We start from the raw sequence: 19,875 nt of genomic DNA, 5'->3' as shown, positions 1-19,875 counted from the left end.
ATTCAGTATCTATAGGAGGACATAACAGTTTTGAAACACAGAAGCTCACAGAGTCCATTGTCAACAGAATGACAGACAATAAAAAGGACTTTTTAAAGATTATGAAGAACATGTGAAATCCTAGCAACAGTTTAAGTCCGTTACCTAAACAGAGTTGGCAAAGTTGTCAATGATGCAGAAAGGCAGAAGTGCTCAGTAAATATTTGCTCTGTATTTGAAAAGGAGGCAGATGATGTATTTATATCTTATCGTGATAAGGAAAGACTCCTGCTCCTTTCCCCACTGGTAATAATAGGGGTGTGTTAAACAGTAACTATGTTTTAAATACTTAACCCCGAAGAATGACGACAACTCCTGCTGACAAGCCCCTGATGTTGATATTTAACAGGTTTTGGGATAGTGGGAAGAGCCTCCTCCCCAAAACCTATGGGCTTGATATCGATTCCCACGGAGAGTAATGGAAAGGCATGTGCAGAGACACAAGAAAAAACCCAAGTTTCTATCAGTTCCTGTCAACAACTTGATCTTAGAGGGGTAATAGGTTTTATACAGCAGATGCAAACTCCAAAGCAACAAAACTGTGGTCGATAAGTCAACACAGGCGGTATTACCCGCCTTGGTTACCTCTGTGCTACAGATTGCTGTGCCACAGAGAGACCCTGAGCCAACCTGACAGGAACGCGCCTGAGAACCAGCAACTTCCCTGCCACAGCTGCTCTGACATCCATCCACTCATGCTACCTGATTTCCAGAAGCAGGAGATAACTTAAAAGACAGGGTTTAATATTAGCTGTGGTGTCTCTAGAAAATGCTTAGCTCTACAGTCACCTCTATGGCAGGGTGTCTGGCTTACAAGAACACTGCCCAGGCACAAGTCTGATGGAGGCGAAACAAAACTAATGAGCCTGAATAGAAATCTATCTGTCAGTGTTGCCTCAAATGGATCTTAGTGCATTCCCGCAGGACTGGGAGACTTAGTATCTTACTAAATTTGGAAGAAAATACAAACATAAACACCACTTACAACCTGGTGACTGAAGGGGTGATTGGTGGAGGTACCAATGTACAATGACACCAAGGGTATGCCTATGACTTAGCACTACAGATGACAAGATGTCCTTACACAGCTTTGTAAGTACGAGCACGCCAATGCCTCACTGTCCCTCCTGCTCAGCCCCTAGCTGGGGCACCTGGTGCCTTCTCAGTTCCTTTTCAAAAACACCCTGAAATGATTTTTAAAACCTCATCTAACTCCTAAAGGAAGGTGAAAGGCAGGTGGGAAGCAAATATACATGCAGTCAAAGCACATCTTAAAGCATAACAAGCCAACCCCAAACAGCTGCTCTCCTGACAAACTACCTAGAAGATGTTCTGGGAGCTTTTTGTAAAAACAGCTACTACAGAAGTGCTCCACCATGTATTGCATCAACTCCTGTAGCACAGGTGGAACAGGGCTAGTGGAAGCACAGGTGAGATTTCAGGGGGCTATAAGCAAATGGAGATCTCTCAGAGGTGGCATTCAAGTTATTTGGGCCCCAGTGATCTGTTGATATATCAGTTTCACAGTAAAACCAAGTTGCAGCCTGCTAATTGTTTAGGCAGGCACTAAGCAAAAGTGTCTCAACCCTTGCTCTTTCAGCAGTGTGCCTGAAGTCTCAGGTATTTTCAAAATTAATCGGGCCCTGTAGACCAAGTTGTTTTGATGTTATGGATCAAAAGAACAGATTCTGCCTCAGGGAAGGTAAGATTTATGAAAGAAGAGCTGAAATTGCTCTTTTCAAGAGAACGTCAACACTAATTTTCTGTTTTTCTTTGGACTTTGCCTGCTCTACCCCAACAATACTCAGACAACACCACAGTAAGAGTTCTCCCCAGGAATGTGGGAAGCAAGGTTATTCCAGTTCTGCAAGGGCAAATCTCACTGTCAGGAAGGTAACTGATAGCTGGCCAGTTTTCCTTCTTGGGTCAGAAACCGTGCCTATGGTTAAGCCTGGACCACGGGCAAGTTTCGGGTCAGTACTGTGGTTAGGCAAGGGGCTGTATGTGTACATAAGAGGAACCTACTGACAGCCAGTATTCAGGCCAGAACAATTCCACCTCTACGTTGTAGCCCATTTTCCCTGGTACCTGTGGCAGTGTGATTTTTGCAGACAGCAGAGGCCATTTTTACAACAGATGGACACACCCATGGAAGGTGAGATTCTGCTGAACAATAAAGCTGCCTCCACCCTGAACGTACTGATGGACTCAAAAGCAAAGCACGCACAGAGAAGGATGTGAGACCTTTGGTTTGGACTGTGGTCTGCCAGTCAAAAATCTTAAGAGCAAAACCTTGAGCATTACAGAAGAAGACTCAGATGTGCTCCATATGGATCTTAGAGAAGTGACACAGCTCCCAGAGAAGGTTTTATTCTACTGGGTGTGACTACTGCATTCTCTGCTCAGTTCTTCAATTTCTGTCCTCTCCAAGTGAAGCAAGCAGCCATCTCTTCCCTTCCCAGGGCAGGCCTGCTTCCCCTGGTACTTCCAGGAGGGCAGAGCAGAACTGGCTTCTCAGCAGCAGCAATCAGACATGGTGCCTCTGTGTGGTGGTTTGACACACTCTGGTTTTGGTGTCAGTGAGAAACCAAGAGGAGTTTCTCTGGGAAAGGCTGCTCCACACAGAAGGTCCATGGCTGTCAGGTAGGTGGCTGATGCAATCCCAACCATAAGCTTGTTTCCTGTAAATGTTTAAGTGTCTTCTTGGACACATTCAGACCACACTATCAAAAAAGTGTTTGCACTCAGGTGTTGCTGCAAGCCTTTGATATGGGAAGAAAATATTTCTAAAAGCACAATGACTCTGTTTGGGGCATTAGGCCTCAGCACAGATATCAAAGGAAACTTGCTGTACATTCCAAATTAAAGAGGGGTTATTCTGGAACTAGACTGAAGGATTTCTCAGCACCATATAATAAAACCGCCCAAGCAATGATTCATTTGCAGTGCAAATTACAGAGTCAGTTTTGAGAGGCTGGCCTTCGCTGACGATAAATTCAACAGTGGTACCGACTGCTCCAGAAAAACCTACTGCTGCTCACTTTCAGTATCTTAGAACTGAAAATGATATTGTTTTTGTGGCTGGCCTGGGGACAGACCACAGCACTGGTCCAAGAGAGAGCTCCCCAGAGGCCAGGTATGCAGCCAGCTTCTTTCACTGAGTACCAGGGTCAGGGATTTGCCAACACCACTCAATTACAATACAGCACAGGCAGCGCAGCAGGTGCTTCTGCTTCACAGTGACCCTCCTGACACATTTTTGGTAAGAGTTTACATCGCAGCAGGAACTTACTTAGTTGCCAGTTGATCTACATTTTTAAAACCAGAAAACTGATCATTCCTATCTCATTTAGTTAAAACCTGCTGGGGAAGCCAGCCAACACGATTAACTCAATCTTATTGAGGTTTCTGACCTGTACAGACTTCCTGAGTGCCAAGTATCAACAACTGCCCCATAGGAACAAAGCTCTAGAACATGCCATGCTGAAAAATGTACTGTTTTAAGTTCCCTACTTACACTTAGTAAATTCTATTAAAATCAGAAAGCTCATTAAAATACATTTTAGAATAACATTTAATGATAAGAGAACTTAAAAAATTCCATTATATTCCAAGTTTATTTACAATTAACCATATTTCAAACTGTAAAAATAATCAAATACTTACAGATTTTTAGGGGCTTAAGCAGGCATTTGTAAACAACTTTGTGGTTTGCTAGTTTGACAGTAAAGGCATGGTAGCAGAGCCATTCTGCTGCCTCCAAAGGGAACAGGCCAGATGCACCTTTGTTACCTAAAGCAATCCCTAAAGACAGAACAGAAAATAACATCAAAAATGATGAGCATTAAGGAGTATATCTCACCTCTCTAAAATCACTCCATGATCTTTTACTCAAAATTTACATAGTCAACGAAGTCTCCTATGTCAGCAGAGAACTAAAACTAAAGCCTGAAACATTTTACTATCTTCAGAAAGTTGATTTTAAGAAAAAAAAAGCACATTGTGATTTTTATCATGTATTCCATATTTTTCATGCTTAATCTTTACCTCAAAATTACACAATCTGACTGCACATTCAAGACATTAGTCAAAAAAACCCCAACCAAACAAAAAAACAACCAACCAAACCGAACTCAAACTCACTTCCACACTGCCATCAACATACCATACCTGCATTTTTTGCTTTCAGGATAGCATAGCAGCATGATGCAGTATCAGAGATGATCCTTAGGAAGAAATAAGGGTTGTTTCTAACTTGCTGGTTGAATGGAAGTTGGAGAACACAGGCATGGAACCTGTTCATAAAATCAGCTTATTTAATCACAAGTATTTTGCAATTTGAAGTGAAACTATGATTTCATACCCTATGTTTATATATATATATGTATGGACACACATAGACACACACACATATATATATAAAAGGCTGTTATATGTTTTTTATATATATATATAAAACATTTGAAAGCACCCAACAGCCTTTAGCTGTATTAACACTGTTACCATACACCACATCTCCTATATATACACATTCCTAGAGCACCAGCGATGAGCATCAGCCATATATGATGTTTACTTGCAGCACAAAGTTTACAAAAAGATCTTGAAGTCATCTGCCATGGTAACAGAATCGTCTTCTGAGAGCAATGACTGTCTTATGTGTAGAGGAAGTTAAACTACACATCTTCAACAATTATATACCACAGACCATGTGGCCAGAAAATGCCAACGTGAAACAGCACGAGAGAAATTGAAAAGAAAAGCCCACAACAAACTCTGTGGTTCAAGAGAAGAGACCTCCAAATGACAACAGACCAGGATGCCCACTCTTTTGTCTATTTGCAAGCCAATTCTATGGAAATTACTTGCATTGTATGCTTCCTCACAAGTCTGTCTGCACATATTTTAAAACTGTTGGCTTTACTCCACCCCTAGTTTTTTCCTTCAGGCTCTGGCATAATCCTGCTTATGCTGGATATAGTCAACAATTACAATGCTGATTTTTAATTACTCAACAATGTATACACTTATTAAATTAACCCAGCACAAGCACAATCACCTCAGGAAATTGAAATTTTGAAATATTTAACAGATAAACATGACTACCACACTACATTACAGAGCCCTGGCTGAATTAACCTGACATGCTGTTAGCACGGTGGACAGTTTTTTAAAGGTACTTTAACATCAAGACCTTTGTTAGAGTGTTATTAGAAAAGCATACAGAAGTAACCTAATAGTCATGTCCAACACCAGAGAAAAACTGTAGAGTCAGGTGCAACACACAGTTTGAGCTGGACACGTCAGTGTTGTACCAAATAAACCCAGTTACACTTCCTGGACACAAGGATGATGCAGGGTGAATGTGGACAGAGATGAATTTCAGGAATTAAAATATCACTTACTAACTAATATAACTCTAAAAAAATAGCAACAGCTCATTTATGTAAAGAGCAAAGCATCTCTTACACCTTATTGGTTTTTTGCATTGAAATGATAGATAATTACTCAGTGCTGCCAAACATTCAAAGCTTTCAATGCACAAAGATTAGTATTTTTCTCCCAACTTGCTTATCAGTTTTGATTTCTTTCCCTTTACCCTTGTTTAAAACATTCTCCACTTCTGCTGGTCAAGAACAGCTCACAAAAATACAGGAAAATATTACCAGCCAAGGCACAATTAAAGCATTATCAGCAGCTAAGAAACTGCAATTAACTTGGTAAAATGAATCACAGAATCACAAGGTTGGAAAAGACCTCTGAAGATCACCTCACTTAAGGCAAAGTTATACAGGTCAAAGTTCTATAGGATTTTAATAGATGCAAAGTTCTAAATATAAACTGGTTAATGAGTGATAAGGCTTCTTGTCATCCTCCTGCAGCAAAACAGACTGCTTTTCTTGAGGTCAGCTGTCAATACCAGAGAAAATGAAAATCTATTTAGTGAAGCGTCACTTAAGCACACACATCCACACAATCCCACATCCCAAATCTAACAGTACTATGTAAAAACAGCTTTGAAACAAAACCGAGTTATTCTTGACATTTAACACTGCACATTTTTATGGCACACTTTTCCCTTATCTGTAGCTCCTCCATGTGTTAAGAAAGAGTAATGAAATACTCAGTTACTGCAGAAGTTGGTGACCTACCTGTAAGCCTGAAGTAAAAATATTTTGTAGATGTTAATGGAAACTGTTCTGAGGCTGTTGATCTACAACAGAACAGAAATATAGCTATAGGAATATTTTTAGTGTCATAATACAATTTGTTCAAGTTCAACAACATAAGATGATTTCGAGAAAAAATATTTGACTTTAAACTTCAAAGACTTCTATTACGTGCCTAAGCAATGACACTGTGAAGCCTCAGTTCTGGATGCTGCTGAGACACCACGTTTTAGTTGGTGTTGATATTTCCAAGTTCTGTGTATCACCTCTCAAAATCGACTCTTACGTTAGAACTCAAAGCAACGTTAGTGGTCTTTATCACTAACTGCAGTATTTCCAACTGTTAATTTCCATATTCCCACCTGTAAATCAAGAAATAAATGATGGCATTTCAGTTTGAGGACTGTAATCAATTTGTATTTCATATTTTTCCCAGCTGTTCTACTCGAATTGAAGGAAAGACTTGATCTGATAGACGTACAGGTATAGCTAGGGGAAAAAAAAGAAAAAGAAAAGTAGTTAAACAAAGCCCATGGGCCATCAGACTAATTAAATTCTGTAATGCAAGCCTCATTTAACTGCTCATGTTACAGAGACTGCCTGCTAATCAATGAGCCACTAGCTAAAAGTTGACTATAACTAAATTCAATTTAAAACCAGACAGACATTGTGGCATTAAGGCAATCAGCTGAGGAACAACTTCAGTATCTCAGAGCTGAGTAATTCATCCTGCTAAAAAAATAAACAAGCCACCCCTCAGAGTTTTGATTAGTGTCTCCCAGACCAGGAGCATTGATGCCCGCACCAATCTAAACTGTTTCTTTTAGAAACAGAGCTAGTGAATAAAACCCTTTGGCTGGCTATTTGAGTCCTCTGTTGTTACAGAAAATCATGTAATATAAGTTCCTTTCCTAAAATGACCAAGCTTTTCTGTTCTGGAAGGCCACTCTGGTGATGGAAAACCACCTCCTAATTTCCCACTTAATCATGTGCATGGGCTGTTTATACTAAATAGGGTCAATATCACAGCAATATCATCCTCCAGTTTACACAGTTCTTTCTTGCTAACCTTAAGCAAATGTCAAATGTCATCTTAGAGGTCCATGTAAAAAGTCTGCAGAGTTTTCCCGCAGGATACATTGCCCTGCCCTGAGTTCTATCCCGCTTCAGACTTTGCGTACGTACACTTGGCATATATACACTACCATCTGAAGTGTACCAGAGGGAACGCCCCTGATGTTGAAATGATTACTAGTCCCTCTAGGCTACACAAAATTAATCCCAGCCTGTAGTTCATGTAATACTTACTGCTTCTTCAGGGAAGGCACAAAAACAATTAATCATTTCAGAACAATAAATGCAGTTATGTGGTATCAGGTACAATAAGTGCAGAATGATGAAAGAAGCTGAACTGAGGTGGTTGAATAAACTTTCTCAGAACCACGTAGTCACCACATGGTGTATGGTTTCTCATCGCTAGTGACCTGTGCCACACTGCAGAGTGTTAAGAAAATAGCTGGCTGAACAGTAGAATAAAATGATTAAATTACAGTGTAACAAACAGAACTGTAAAACCTATTTTGCAGTTGATTCAACTACACCATTTACAAGACACCCTTGTGCTTCTCACGTTGTGTGTGATACACTGTGAACTGACACTGGAATATACAACTCTATTTACCTGGAGTAATCGCAGTAAACCTCCAGCGTCTGTATATCTAACAATAAACCACACCACGGGATCAAACGACAATCTGGCAGCTGTTTGAATTCGGAACATCCTGGGATATCATCAACAGGAAAATTCACCACTGTCTTGTTGGGGTTTATTAAAAAGCCATACTCAGGAATACCTGTTGCTAGAGTCCTAAAACAGACATAAACAGTTAGCCTAATGCTCCCCCCAAAAGCAAACCAAACCCCCCCAATGGTACGAGACACACCAGATTGTGCATAAAAGGACAGAAACCACATAGAGGGAACCACAGCCAACTCTTCAGGTTAAGGAACACAGGTAGAAATGAACAAAACTGAAGATATTAGAGGAAAATAATTACAATAAACAAATTAATAAGCTTTGAACTTTCTCCACAAACTTTTGCCTAAGGATGTTTTCATCACCAGAACGTCTGCTGATCACCACTACTCATTGGATCAGCAGAGTCATTTTGTGGACAAGCAGCAGTTTCTCTTACTTGGCCATGTATTTATGTGCAGGCTTCATCCAGGAGAGGAAAAGGTAGGGTCATTTTGCTGGGGAGTAATAGTCATAATGCTGTCTCCTCCAAATTAATGAACAAATGAAGTCTTCAATGGACACTATCCACTATTTAGTACAATTTATACTTCAAACTGTACTTAATTGCTTTCCCCATCACCTTCCAGGGTTACAGAGCTGCATCTTTTTGCCTACTGAAAAACATGATCCAACTGACTGCATTGCAGGCAATAAGCTTTTCTTCAAGATCTCTCCTTTGGATTCTTCCAACTGGCTTTTCCATCAGCAGGACTCTTCGTGGAGACTGACTGCACATTCACATCCACGGTAATCAGGAACCTCTTTTGGGGCCCAATTTTAAAATTAAATAATAAAAACGGGTGGTTCTGAAACATTCTAAAGAAATTCTGTTTGAAAACTTCTGTGTGGGCTGCATGCTGCTGTGCTACCAGTATGTTCAAGCACTCACCCCAGAGTGTTACTGACCAGAACATTTTTAGCAAAACTGGATCAGAAAAAAGAGAAGGTAGCACCATGCCTGCCTGATAAAAACATTTTAAGAATATAACTAAATCACCTCAAAAGTTTGAGGGACTAATGGTCTTAAAAGACAACTGTCAGCTGCTTTACTAAGTGTGCACTACTAAGTGCTGCTAGAAGCTCCATCAGCTTCAGTAGCTAGGTACCTAATTTAAAGCTCAGCAGGAATCCCCTACCATCTGAGCTGCAGAGGATTGTTAGCTGGCCATCAAGAATGTAGCTATTAGGATTCTTCCCAGCCACATGCTACCAGCAATGACTCCAAAACAGCCCCTGATTACTAACCCATAAGACAAATACACCTATATGTACAGCCACATATGAAGATGAAGAATGACCTAAAAGGTGTTAATGCCCCTTACTCTGAAGACCATGTCTTCAATAGCATACCTTAGAAAAGCTCTTGCCTGCGTTAAATGTGGCGTAACCAGCAAAAAGTCGTCAATGAGACGGATTAGGACTCTGTAGTCAAGAAGAAACTGATGTTAGATCTTTGGATATGTAATTCTTTCATATTTTTGGCATACTCTTCAGAGCATCATTGTGCCCATTTTAATTCACAAGAAGGTAGAGGCCAGTATGATCTCCAAATCAAGTCTTGTGAAGAAATTCTAAGTTCTGCTTCTTTCCCAAAAGTAAATGAAAAATAAAAATAAGAAAGCAAAGGGACTTGCTACTGAAATGTGACAGGAATTTACAACACACAAACTACTCCACAGTAGCTTCTTGGATGCAGGGTTTTACACTTTTCCAAGGGAGAATTTGTAGCATCTTAATAAACAACACAAGGAATGGAGGTGTAATACCAGACACACATGCAGATCTCAGATTCCAGATGTGTTCTAATTCTTTATCTTTTTCACCATATAATAACTTGCTTGTGAAGCTGTAACTTGAATGTTGCACAGACTACAGTCTACCACTGTAAAGGCTGGCATTTTCTTTTTCAACAGAATTCTGGCCCTGCCCATATTTTTCTGATAAAACCTGCCTAGTAGGTCACAGAGAAGCAGTTCTGAAGATTATCCTGCCCCGTGTCCTTTTTCAAAGTACTGCTATCACTATGATCAGATCAGCTGCATCCTTGCCTAGCCAAGTCAATAGGTCATTTTTTTGACTAAAAGTTCAAATGAAGCTATTGAAATAATTCATAACACTGTAAAATCTGCTCTATATACAACTAGCTGCTACATAAAAAAAGTGGATTCTTCTGAATCAGGTTCATAATTTCAGCAAAAAGGTAGTTGTTTATATTCCTATCATCACAGCATGATGAGAAAGTTGTCTACTACTTGTAGGGAAATGCTGAAAATTCTAAGACTATCCATCACCTCATGAGCCTCCCAAGAGCAGACAGCAGTGAGGTGCACTCATCGGGAGTACTCCTACACACTTCTCCTCTTGCTTCCTTTTTAGGACAGAATTCACAGCAATGGAGGAAGATGTGGGAACACGGACAAGCTTCAAGGTGCTCACCACTATCTAGCTCTTGCTTAAAGACCCTTATCTGGGACTCTGCTGGGGATCAGTTCATACAGGGACCCTAAAGTTTTCATGTCCAATAACGTGGTACGAGTTTTTACCAGGCTAGCTTTTGGTCAGGCTCCCAAGAGGCAAGCATGTACAGGAGACAAACACTCAGAAGATGTACAAAGAGCCACACAGTGCTTCAAATAAGAACCAACATGCCTTGTAAAAAAAACCTGCAGTAAAGCTGTGACCTTGATAAAATGTTAGGGTTTACAGATGATGGAATGGAAATCCCGCAGGCAGAAGCTAGGAGTATCAGAAAGCCTGTAACGAACATCACTTTTGAAGACAAAGACCACAAATTCTGTGGTAATGAGTGTGAGAGAACCATTAACTTCTTACATGTACAAGAGCTTGTCATACTCTTTACAGCACCCCTAAATACTGTGCTCTCTGTGAGAACATGTCTGCCACCCACAGATCTGGGACTGCTTCTTTTCAGCAATTTTCTTCCCAGTCTTATGACAAACGGAAATTCCCTCACAAAACAAGCACAGTAACATTGAAGTTGTAGAGGACTTTGTGTGCACCACACTTCCTAATGAACAGCTGGAAATCCTTGAAACACAAAATTTAACTTCAGAGAAAAAAATGTTATATATATACTAACTATATACGCTATAATACATGTATTATGTATATGCTAAAACCATGCACAATATATATTATGCATTACTATAACAAAGCACAGAACAAAGCATCCCTACCCATCCTGCTGTACTCCACAGAGCAATTTGTTTTCCATGTCTCCGTAGCATAAGCTGCAAAGTAAGGTTGACAAAATGGAGCCCTGGGGAATTCCACAGCACTGTAAGTAGTACCTAGTAAAGAAGAAGAAGAAAAAAATCAGAACATGCAACAAAAAGACTCCAAAAGTAATTTTAAAAAATTTTTAAGTATAACATATGTTTCACTAAGAAATACACTACATGCTTGCTACTTAGCCTTAAATTTGTTCTTTTCACTAGGAATCTACATATGGCTCCTAAAGTTTTAACAGTGAAAAAAAGCCCACTAGTACACATACTCCTTTCTTAATAAAAAGCTAAGTAGACAAGGGCCATTAAGAGAAATTTTGTAACTGCTCCCAAATGGCACTGCCTCCTTTCTCCTTCAGCTGCAGAGCCACCCTTCATTTAAGATTTGTAATTCTTTATGTTACATTTTCCTTAGCTTCAAAACAAGTGTTGTACAAAAAAAAAAAGTGCACTGGACAAATCTGTCATACTATAATTTATTTATTTTTAATTATTATCCAAACAGCTGTAGATTGAAGCTCAAATTGTACATCTGCACCAGGGATTAAACTCAGGAGCATTTTGAGATTGAACACTTCCAACTTTTATCAGAAACAGCAGACATCCACATCAAATATAGACACTACTATTAAATCTGGGGAAAAAAAAAACCCACCCCGAACTCTTTTGACTGCCCAGGTCAAAGTAAGAATATTTAACTATTAAATCATTTAAATGGAGGTGTTTATTCTTCATGTACAGCACAATCTAGCAAAGGGAAATAATTTCTTGGGGATTTGTCTTCTACAAATAAATATCACTTTAATTTTAGGGAAACTTCAGACCAAATAGAGCACGTAATCTGGTTCCATACATCCCAGCTATACTGTAAATCACAAATAAAACCCCATGTGTACACTTGATCATAGATTACTATTTTGCCGCCAGTGAAAGTTTCTACAACCTTCATTTGAATAGACAAGGTTTAGAATGGTGTCCATGATGGACATGGAAAGGGGGTTGGAACTAGATGGTCTTTGAGGTCCCTTCCAACCCAAAGCATTCTATGATTTTATTTCCTCATTTAACTGCTGAGGCATGAAGCTGTCTTACTTCTGTATTATTATTTGTAATTATACTCAACCTCCCGTGTCCTGGCCCTTGAAAAGTTCACTGAAGTTGCCAGCTGTTGCTTGTAAAAGAGTAAATCTCAATTTGTTTCTCATGGCTTCAAAAAATTCCTATGAACATGGCCAGGGGAAAGTTCATTACTACTTCTCCCACCTTATTATTTGTACAAAGCCAATGAGACCACACATAGTAATAGTATCACATCTAGATAGGCTACTGAAGGCAGAGTTCTCCATTTCCCTGTGGACCTCTCTATGCTAGCAGTGACAAAATCAGTGTCCCCCACAAAAGTCAAGGGAATTATTTTCAGAACATGCCTTTGAAGTAGTGAGATGTGGTATTATAATGTCCATTTTACCATTATTATGTGCATGGCTTGGTGAAACTGTAGAGGATGAAGTTATGCAACTGGACGTCAGAGCCACATTCAACATCCTAGCCGTATTCTTATCCATGTTTTCAGTCATCTGCAAATTTTTCTAGCAGTAATTTTACACTTTCCCATACAACTGGTAAATATATCAAATGGCATTAAAAGACACCTCCTAGGTAGGTCCCCAGCTCTACAATCAATTTTTTTCTCAAAACATTGAGTGAATATTGACTGTGACGGCTTTTTGAGAACCATCAGTTAAAAACTGTCTTCATTTACTAAGTTTACTTCCAGTTTGGGGTCTTTGGGTTTTGGTTTGGGTTTTTTTTTTTTAATTAATGAAAAGTAGCTCTTTAAAAAGGGCAAATTCCTTCCAGGACAAGCAGTGATTTTTCAGCGAAGCTGTTACTGAATATAAGCAAGTGTGAAGTTGCCTTTGTCAGGGAGTGTTTTCTTTAAAAACATTAAACTTTCATTAAACATGCTGAAGTGGGTTAGTCCTTATTAAGGACATGCCACATCACCATTCTTATGATCCTGCCAAAGGAAGTGTAAGCATCAATGCTAGAAAAAACCTAGAAACACTCCTCTACTTGCCTCCTTGAAGGCTTTCCTCCACGCCCCTCTCAACTCCATAAGATTAAGCATTCTCAAATTAAAGTATTTTATCAAAAGCAGGTAGATGTCCATTCCAATATACCTCACTCTGAATTTACAAAGAAAGATCACAGAAGTACTTCATTTCCAGATATGGTACACACTTTTGCCACCTGAGGGCAAAATGCAAATACCAGATCAGCACTTCTAGCAACACAAGAAGAAACCTGCATTACTACCCTCCCTAGTTTTGGAGTTGCCAGTAATTTTAATTCCTGTTGTTATTGCCTGTTATAGTTATTGCAACTTGCCAAAGAGCAAGAACATGCAAAAAAGGTTTAATTTTGCACTACAGGGAAATGACTAACAAGGCTTCCCCATGATTGCTTGGACGTTACCTTGCTTTTGTTCACCACTGTGCATTCCAACATGTTAAAGTATTTTTCTTCTGAAATACATCCACAGTTTTAAATGAAGAAGGTTACATACTCCAGAATAATGCATTCTGCCTATAGTTCATATGATCCAGGTGGCAAAGAGACATCTTATTCAACTATAAATTTGATTCCAATCTCTTCATGCTGTTATGAAGCTTAAACTGATAGAACAGATTTCAAACTACCATGTAATAAAAGTCCTTGAAAGACAACTATCCAAAATCCCCTGATCAAATTAAAAGCATCCTGCTTAACAGAAAAAAAAACCATCAAAACCCAACCAAAAAACCCTACACATACCATACAAAGAAAAGCCAACTTCTTTTTTTACCTGCTCCCGATCTCCAGGATGTTGTTATGTATCATTTGAAGAAAAAAATTAAACAGGCTAGAACTCGTCTCATTAAAAGTTAAGCTCTAGAAATGGGATAAAACAAAACAGGGTTTTTAATTTAGTGATGTCTGAAACTAAAAATGTGATATAAGCTTAAAAGATACACAGAAACCTTTACGGAAAATTAAGACTGTAGCAATTCAAACCCCCTAAGGTAGAAACAATACTCACAACACCAAGATCTGAATACACACACTAAAAAGCTGCTCACATCCAACAACTGAATTATGCAGTTGTTTGGGTCTTTTGTTCTGCTTTGGGAGAAAAGCAGTTTTGATTGACATTACATGAGAAAACAGTCAAATATAATACCTAAAACCACTTTTTAAAGTGCTGGTATATATACTGGATTATTACCAGGTACGAGACCTTGCTCTTTTCACCACTTTCTTCCCTGCAGGACAACTTCTGTAACTGTCATGTTCTTTATAATTCCTCAAGCATAGATACACTCACTTGCCAGTTCTGCTGCAAAACACCTTCTTTACCACTTATTACCACCATTTCCCTGCACAGCTGTTCACCCAGTATTTATGAAGCTTCTTGTGTTAAAAACTGCTCAATAAAAATTAATTTAGAACTGTTTTAAATCCCTTTAGCAATGACTTTGTGAGAGCTAAAGCGAAGTTACTTCCAATTTGCTTAGGTTAGACATCAGACAAATACACCCAGCATTTGATAGAGAGCTGAGACATCATAGTTGTTTGTACCAAAAAGCTAAAATGAGGCACTTGTGGCACAGATACCCAGGCTGGAATGTTATTTTTCTCAGAATATTTTTTTTAAATTAATGACACACACAGATTGTCCTCAGATGCAAAATATTTTGAAACAGCATGCCTCTGTTAATATAATGTCTTGTGTAGTTATCTAAATCAGATAGAAGAACAAAAAGAACTCAACAAAACCTCCATAGACATCATCAGAGATCCAGCTAGTTTTCGTTTTCATCCATGTACGCATTAGGCTCTTTGTGGGATCACGGATTTGTGCACCACTCACACTGTATAGTGTACTGCTCTGTCCACAGATACACAGCAAGATCATTTTACTTGTATGTCAGAAGCACAATTTTCCACCAGCAAGTTTAGTTATAGAGGAAGCAGCCTGTGAAGAAACACCTGTCTGGGCAGCTGATGCCTGGGAACCTTGTAAGCTGTTATCAGGGGTCACCACAATGCTCAGCACTAAAATGTATTTTAAAAAATGACTGAGCCTGTCGTTTACTCCTGTGCCTTCCTCTGTCATGCCCCTTGCACAGAAGGAAGTCTTGAGAACAAACATTTGGAATTACTTGTTCTCTGCAGCATCAGAATTAAAACAACAGAATGACGGTTGCTTCTTGTAACGAAGTGTCAGTTGGAGTAAAATTAAAATGCCTACCACTTGTAACCACGTTTGGATTCACTCAAAACGAGACTTCAAACCAAACCAACCAACCAACCAACCAAAAGCCCACCACTCAAGAGCTGATCTTGTTTTGTGCTGCATTTTATTTCTTCTAAATAAGAGTTTGTTCCTAGCAACCTTGACAAGTTATCATTAAAATGAACTTTTTAAGTCATTTTTTTATTCTGTGCCATTTTTTACTCAAGATGCCACATCTATTCCCTCAGATACTCAGAATACATTTTCCTTATTCTTACTTACGTTTTGGAGATAGCAAGTGTTGAAGACCTGCTTTGCTAGACAGTTAATTTCTCACTTTAGAACTGTTGATACAAACAATGGAATTGGGAAAAAATCCACCTGATTAATATGAAAGTCTGAGGCAACATTGAGAAAATCTGGGGAAAGTCCAGAAGGACAGTTTGTCAGTTTTCTTGCCTGGTGCACACTGAATGATAAAAATCTTTCTATTGAAGATGCTGGATAACTAGAAGGGAGGTGGTGTCACCATGTAATACACACATTCAATTAAAAATCTCAATTTTCCTCCAATTTTTCTGTAGCTTTCCTCCTGCCAACATTTCTTTCTTCCCCCTCCCCCCCCCCAATATTTACCTGTTCAACTATTATTGCATTTTGCAATGAAGAATTCTCCTGAAGGTGAGACACAAACTGCTTCATGTCTGGCATAAAATCCTTGAAAGTAGACACCTGTATATTGAGTGCAAAGAAATAAATGGCAAAAGCAACAGATAATTCAGTACCAGGCTCTTATTCAGTGAAGATCAAAGGTCCAGCTTTATTGCATTATTTTAGTCCAACAATTCTGCTACTGTTAAAATGAAATATCTCCCTCACATATCTCTGTTTCCACAACCCATTCATTTGTATTCTTACTAATGTTGAGTAAAGAGTAAAAAGCAGCTTTGCCACCTCTGAAAAATATCCAACACTATTAAAAAAGGGTTTATGAAGTAATTGCCCAATTCAAACTGATTTAGGCAATTACTAAATTGTGATTTTAAATAAAAAAGCTATCATAAAGATTTCTTTGGACCAAAATATATATACACAACAGCGAACAGAAGAAATCAGCAAGTCATACGTGTCTCCTATAGAACTTCCTTGCTTTTCCACTTGTGGTGGTCATAATCACAGCATAGCGCCGTATGCAGTAGACAGTTCTTTTCTCAGGGTTTAAGATCCGTGAAATCACCTCCACAAGCTTATTGTGAGGAATGGTGTCATAAGCCCTGGACACATCAGCCTGGAACAGAAGAAATCTCTCCCATTATGTATTCATCAGCACTACTGTAAACACTGTGGTAGTACGAAAAAAATATGGTTGTATTTGCAAACAAGGCTGAAGGGTGAGTCACACCAGAATGAAGTTACTGCATCAGTCAGTCCTCATTTGTAACAACAACCCCCCCCTTGATTATTTGCAAAACCTTTCCTCACTCATTGAGTTTTCCCTTATCAGAGACAATCACACCACCAATTTTAGCACAATTTTTGTTACTAACAGAAGACAGTACCATATGCAACCTTAAGTCTAACACTGAACCTCCAATCATTTAAGTAAATTTTATTGCTGATATATTTATATGTTTAAATATTTTAAGAAACCTTCCATGATCATGCAGGTGGCAACTTAGGCTTCCAGAAAGCAGCAAACCCAGATGTTTTATCTTTTGTAGACCTCATATTGCAATTTTAATGCTGCTTTTACTTGTCATAGTTCTTTTAAGATTGTTTCTTCAGAAGGTGTTGAATTTTGAGTACGTCAATTACGTGATTCTTTGACTCGAAAGACAGGGTAACAATCACTGACCATCACTGAAATCCCAAATCATTCAGAACAGGATGACAACTGACATATGAGAGCATGGGATATGAGCCTTAGTACAATATATACGAACCCACGTAATGTATATACACCTGTATAAATTGCCCCAATTCAAAACCATGAATTGAGCTCAAACACAAAAGGTTGCCTGCTTGACATAACTGAAAAACAAAAGCAGTAACAAGAAATTCCTTCACAGAATGGGATATGACAAGAACTCATTTGTTTCAGGTAGGAGAAGAAGCTTCTTGGGGAGACACTAGAGTTCAGGTATTCGTTTCCATCAGAAACTAATGATGAGATAGAAGAGACCTATTTTTAAATAGATGATGATTTTATCCAAATATGCACGGCAAAGTTTTCCTTTGGGGAGACAGCCTTAAAAGCAGATATGAGTTTATATTCTTGCCCCATTTTTTATACCCAAGTCAATGTAACTGCAGAAATCCAGTGTGTGAGCAGAAGGAAGAGTTGATACATGACAGAAAGATCAACAGAAAAATATGGACATTAAAGAAGGACTACTGCTGCCCCCCCCCCAAGAAAAATCAGTTTGTGTCAGGTATGCACAAATGTTTAAGAAAGAAATAATTATGCCCTCAGATCACAACTATTACAGCTACGAAAGTATCTGCACAGGCTGACTTTGAAAAGTTAGTTTGATTATGTCATTAAAAAGAGATACCTTTACATAGTAGAAATGAGGAATTTCTCCACCTGATTCAAGAACCTTTATAACAAACTTCTTCCATGCCTTGTAGATATCATCTTTCCCAAACACCGAAGAGCCAATAAAACTGGTGTTTACAGTCCGTTCATAATTTAATACACTAAATAGATTTTTTAGTCGAGTGTTATAGTGATGCATCTAAAAAGAGACCAAAGAGAATCACCTTGAAGTATGCTGAAACATATTCATTACACAGACTTCGCATTCAGATGAAATACGAGACAGAATTTATATATTTACAGTATTATTTTTGTCAACTGTGGTTTTCAGAAAGCCCTAATCTAGCTGCAGCAGCTACTTGGAACCGTCAAAACAGCCTTTATTTATTTGGTTTTTTAACATTTAAATCCTATGGAAAACGTGTTTTTCTGCACTTGATTCTTGGAAATCAAAGTTTAATAGTTAAGGAGATAAACAGATTGATTCCAGCAAATAAAACTGACACCAATTAGAAAGTAACTTCTTAAAAATCATTCATACTCTCTGCTGGATACTGACCAGGACAAGAACCGCAAAGAGAACACGTGCCCCCGAGGCTTCAGGCTAACTCTAGCTGCACCATCAGATCAGTCTCTGGAGGTGCTTTATGTAACACATTAGCAAAGATTTACCTCTCAGCTATGGGAACAGCAAATTACATGAGAGTGGCAGCGAAGTCGTGCAGGTTGATTAGCTCTGTAAACACCTTAAGGTAAAATAAATATTGACAGACCTGGCAGTAAAAGAATGTTGAAAGGGCAAGCCATGCTTCCGAATAAAACAAACCAACTCCACACGTAGCATACTTATGAATCAGTTTAGAACTTCAGAGAAATCCTCCCGAAAGCATGCACGGGACATGAAAGGTTTCTTACTCCCAACGGTAGTATTGTGATCATGATACGGATACACTGAGACTGCTACTTATGGAAGCATTCCAATTAATCTCAGCACATTTACTTATGCACTGAAAAAAAAAAAAAAAATCAACTACAGGCTTCAGTGAAAAACTGGCAAAACTAAACCACACCAAAAACATTTAGGCTCCTGCCTCCAGAACAACTTGATGCAGCTTCACTTCTACATGAGGTAAGCAATTATGTTCATTGGTTGGCTCATACTGCAAAATAGTTTTGATCAGTTCGTAACACAAAGATTTCTGAAAATCAAGGTGATTTCCTGAATTACTGCAGTGGTATCTTCCCTGTTACAGGTCAAGTTCCTAAGAAAAAGTCAAAAGTATAGAGATGTAGATCAAAGGTAAACAGAAGCAGTGAGATCAAAGTATCATCCGTGGAAAAGTTCCTGCTTTCCTTCATAATGAGCCTATCCCTAGGATGGTTGCTTTTTCACGAGACGTGCACACAAAGCCAACGTGAGTCAATAACAAGAAAATTTAGACTGGTTTCAAACCCAGTCTGAACTAAACCCCAGAGACCTGGAGTTGCAGCATTCACCATAGCTCATTTTCACCTTGTGAGGAATTCCCTCAAGCCTCTTAATCACCCACACAAGTGTAACCCACAGAGTTGTTAACATTTTTGCAAAGCCTAAAGGTCTGCTAGAATGACTGAAGAATGCAGTAAAAGACTACAAGCTCCCAGGCAAATCAGATCTTTACCTTTTAGAACCCTGCTCCCTCCCAGTGCTTTCAGCCTCCCATTACAAATAAAAAAAAGAATAAAATTAAAAAGGGTTTAAATGAAAAAAGAAGAAACATGTAAAGCAAATACATAAAAACTTTGAAACAAAGTAAAATCTA

At 38.8% G+C, this 19,875-nt stretch overlaps 1 protein-coding gene across 1 annotated transcript in view; it reads right to left on the bottom strand.

The window, feature by feature from the left end:
• TERT (telomerase reverse transcriptase) overlaps positions 1-19,875 on the bottom strand; it is a gene marked incomplete at both ends in the record, with an annotated part of 31,720 nt that overhangs the window by 779 nt on the left and 11,066 nt on the right. Inside the window, 11 exons of the mRNA XM_084279747.1 lie at positions 3,706-3,843; positions 4,210-4,334; positions 6,192-6,253; positions 6,572-6,698; positions 7,891-8,076; positions 9,358-9,429; positions 11,205-11,318; positions 14,104-14,189; positions 16,171-16,266; positions 16,661-16,822; positions 18,090-18,272. Of these exons, the coding sequence (XP_084135873.1) occupies positions 3,706-3,843; positions 4,210-4,334; positions 6,192-6,253; positions 6,572-6,698; positions 7,891-8,076; positions 9,358-9,429; positions 11,205-11,318; positions 14,104-14,189; positions 16,171-16,266; positions 16,661-16,822; positions 18,090-18,272 (1,351 nt within the window). The remainder of the gene's footprint in view (positions 1-3,705; positions 3,844-4,209; positions 4,335-6,191; positions 6,254-6,571; positions 6,699-7,890; positions 8,077-9,357; positions 9,430-11,204; positions 11,319-14,103; positions 14,190-16,170; positions 16,267-16,660; positions 16,823-18,089; positions 18,273-19,875) is intronic.

This window comes from Gallinula chloropus (assembly GCF_964237585.1).
Source record: "Gallinula chloropus genome assembly, chromosome: 2".
In the NCBI taxonomy this organism is placed as follows: Eukaryota; Metazoa; Chordata; class Aves; order Gruiformes; family Rallidae; genus Gallinula; species Gallinula chloropus.
Note: the sequence above shows the minus strand (reverse complement) of the source record. Positions and strands in the feature narration are given on the sequence as shown.